The sequence below is a fragment of the Urocitellus parryii genome, chromosome 3, assembly GCF_045843805.1.
Source record: "Urocitellus parryii isolate mUroPar1 chromosome 3, mUroPar1.hap1, whole genome shotgun sequence".
Lineage (NCBI taxonomy): Eukaryota > Metazoa > Chordata > Mammalia > Rodentia > Sciuridae > Urocitellus > Urocitellus parryii.
In genome coordinates, this window is record NC_135533.1 from 38,883,826 (window position 1) to 38,887,732 (window position 3,907).

At 36.0% G+C, this 3,907-nt stretch overlaps 1 protein-coding gene across 1 annotated transcript; it reads right to left on the reverse strand.

The window, feature by feature from the left end:
- Positions 1-1,798: 1,798 nt before the first annotated feature.
- Smim30 (small integral membrane protein 30) lies at positions 1,799-3,582 on the reverse strand. The gene is made up of 3 exons (XM_026408893.2): positions 3,542-3,582; positions 3,103-3,196; positions 1,799-2,678 (listed from the first exon to the last, which is right to left on the reverse strand). Exon 3 carries the CDS (start codon positions 2,646-2,648, stop codon positions 2,469-2,471), a length of 180 nt encoding a protein of 59 aa, XP_026264678.2. The 5' UTR covers positions 2,649-2,678; positions 3,103-3,196; positions 3,542-3,582; the 3' UTR covers positions 1,799-2,468.
- Between the last annotated feature and the right edge of the window lie 325 nt (positions 3,583-3,907).

Below are 3,907 nucleotides of genomic sequence, written 5' to 3' on the forward strand. Positions count from 1 at the left end.
GAAAACTAAGGACAAAGAAAAGAATCTTGAAAGCAGAGAAATTTTTGGCATTAAGGAAATAGATTGGTTACCATAAAAATAACAGAAAATAGAAATACAATGATCTTGACTTATTCACTTTTTGATATCAATTCTTGTCTTCTGCCTTTGAAGCTGAATTCAACTGAGCTAACACTTATACATCATTTACTTGACAATAGGCATTAACAAATTGTGCTGGGTACCTTAGGGATATTGATCAATCCCATATTGCTGCAATGGCTCCACAATAGGTTATTATCCGTCAAAGTAAATTTTAAAAACTTTAGAATTAGTAAAAATCTAAAAAAAAAAGAATTCAAGAATAAAAATTTGAAATTTGGGATTACTGAATGAGCTTCAGCTCTGTGAACTCCCTGAAATCAATCTAATAATTCTAGTATGCATGAGTATTTTTCTAGGGCAAAGGACAATACCTTTCACTGCATTCTCCAAGGTATTGGTGGCCTATAAAGATTAAGAGCCATCATAAGGGGCTCCGTTCTTTTCAGGCAAAAATCATATGATCTAACTTAAGTTAGAAATAATGTTATTTTTAGAAGATATGTAGCCTATCTTATCCATTAGAAATTCTCGCATGCAACCTCAAGAGAATTCTCTACTTTAAAGGGGAAAATAGAAAAGTGAGTTTTCTAATTCATCCTAGTCACATCTAGACATACACATTTAATAAAAAATGTTTGCTCGTAGTTTTATTTTGAACATTGTAAAAATCAAACCGATTTTTAAAATGTACCTAAGCTCTGATTTCTTTCATTCCACTGAAAAAGTTCAGACCTGCAAGGAAAAAGCAGCAACCTCCCTAAACTGGTATCACTGGGCTATATGGAAGAAAGGACGATGGTTCTATAACCGGTATTATTCCTTTTTTTTTTCTTCCTTTAAAAAAAAAAAAAAGAAAGAAAGTAGCATGTACAATCAAGCTGCTAATTACATAACGTATAACCACCAATTTATCTGATTAAAGAATGTTAGTTTTCTGATGGGAAAAAAAAATCATAAATCCAGAGTCTATGTCTTTATAACATAGGTTTCCCATTAACATCTCCCATGAAAGTCATGTCCATTTATATTTGGAGAAATTTCCTGTTGATGGAATTTTAGCAACTGTTGCCCATTTTCTGATGTCATCATTTCTGGAGAACTAGAGATTTGACAATGCATTTTAGGAAGACACTTGATTACCTAATAGTGAAACTATACATTAATTTGATTTACAATTTTATGTTGGCTGCATCTTCCAAATCTAATGAATCCGTGAGAACCTTTGTTCAACATGTAATTCCAGGATCTATCCTGCTGCTATCCAATCAGGTAAGGAACTTTGGAATCTAAAAGTTTTGTCAAGTGCCTGAAATGAGTCTTGGATTCTAGCAAGTTAGAGAAGTCTTGAACTCATAATGGCATATATATATTATCTTATGTTGAAACAAATATAGATTTTAATCTAATTTTCTGGGTGAGGCAAAAGGTCTGCATTTCCTAGAGAAAAACAAACCCAGTAATGTTGGTATGAGGACCCTTTAAGTAGCTAGGCCACAGAAGGATGATTCATTTTACTGGTGTGCAGATTAGTATGGGCCATTACATTTTTCCTTCTGTATCTGTGAATTTTCTACATGGAGTCTTTTCTTCCTCATTTCTGCCCATTTCTTATTGATTGTGTCAAGATAAGGAAACCTGCCCTTCTCCATTTGGTTATATAAAAATACACACACAAATTAAAAATAAATAAATAAACAGAAACGAATAGCACACATTAACTTACAACATAATGAGCTTATATTTAATACAGTAATTCTTACCATGGGGATCTTAATTAATACAAAGGCCGTTTTGCTTACATTGAATCTCTTCCAATGTCAACATAACAGTGGCTTTTTTTAACATTAAGTTTTTTCTCCATTTCAATATTAGATGCATTGAGTACATTTTTTTCAAAACTTTGTTTTCCCCCTAAAGATAAACATTTCACTTTTGGTTATTTGATATCTAAGTACAATATTAACTTGGGAGATAAAACAAACATGTAATAAAAACATGTAGAAAAAGACTCCTTAAGGACTCAGGAGGCAGCGATAACTCAACAGTGGAGATTTGTTAAGAGTCTGGGCAAGAGATTCCTCCTTCCTATTTCATATGCTTTGAGAATTCTTAAAACTACTACTTCTGTAAATTTACACTATCCCACATCTTTGACCTTTTTTCTAAGCAGCAAATACAATTTATAGGCTGCAGTTTTCAGTGCATTGTTTGTTATAAAGAAAACATTTTTTTCTTCCATTTAACAAACATCCATTTGTTCCCATTTCATGGGAAACAACTAAACAACACTACTGTTCACTGGGAAATTCACAGAGTAAAGCTCAGGTTTAATCTGAAGAAAACAAGTTTTCAGGGCGAAGTTTGATTCACGAGGCCCTTGAAAGTTACATCTGTCCATTCCGCTTTCGTGCATACACACCAAGACAAGCACAAATGCCTGTAATGCTCAGAACCACACCTAACAAGAGAGCGATTGCATCTCCGGCTTCTACTGCTTCAACAACTGGCAGAACCAAGAGCAATGAAATGAGGACTAAGAGCAATTGTGTTGAAACTGAGGTCATGATGCTGGGATCTTGAAGATTTAAAGGTTCCTAGAAATTAAACACGGAAACAAAAAGGAACCATTACAAATTTCTACCTTTTCAAATTACAATATACACACACAAGTAACAACCCACCCAATCCCTTAGAGAGTTTATGAATTATTTTGATCCATCTCACTTTACAATGAAAAAACAGGGAAGTAAAAGAAATCTGAGGCTTATCTCATGACAACACCTTATCCCCAGAAATTCTACAATAATGCCATCACTATGTTCACAAACCAAAGAAACTGAACAGCTGCAGACAGTTAAGAACAAACAAAAGAAATGCACAAGACACCGGGAAACTTAAAATATCCTGGTGACTAAATATTACATTTTCCCAAGGTCTCTCTAACCTAGGAAATGAAGGCAATTCTGGCTAAATCACACAACATATAACTCGGTGAAGTTGTGAGAAATTAAGACTTACCAAAGAAATGGCATATATAAAAATCTATCTGACTTGAAATATTCCCTTTTTGGAGCTCCGGAAGCTGAGGCTAAGAGAATACACGTGACACCGCCTATTAGAGTCGGGAGAGGGATTTAAAAAATAATTATTATTTTTATAATTATTTTAAAGAGGAAGCTAGAGTCAGGGCAGAGCGGGGAGTCTGTATGGAAGGGAAAGAAACAGTTAATGAGTAAAGAAAACAGTTTATCTAAGAAGGGGTAACTAGATTTAAAGTTAGTTCTCCCACACAGAAAAAGCTAAAATAAACCAAACCGAGAAGCAAGTTCATTGTAAGACTTGATGTAAATATCTGAAAAAGAATCCCTCCTTGGACGCAGCAAGGTTCAAACTCTTCCGTTTTGCAAATACAAACTGGGGCAATCCACGTATCCCCTGGAGCTAGCTCGTACATTACCTTCCGGGAAGCAGCCATTACAGGAATGGTGAGGAAGGCGGAGTCTCCGGACTACATTTCCCACAAGCCCTCTGCGGCCGACTCCCGAGATGCCCTGGCGCGCTACCAGGTGACGGGCTGAGGGCAGTGGGGCCAGCTCCAGCGGGACGCGGGGAAGCTTCTTCACGGGGCTTTTACGCAGTGTCCGCATTTTAGTGCTAAATGCAAGGTTAGTGTAAAGGCCAAAAGCTCACCTAGAAATTAAAAAAGAGAGAGAGAGAAAGAAATGATGATGTTTTCTGCCCAGTTTAGGGTTTCTAGACGCACAAGCAATTCTGTCTTTTTCTTAGGCTGCAATAAAGCAGGGTGAGGGAAGTCCAGGAGAAC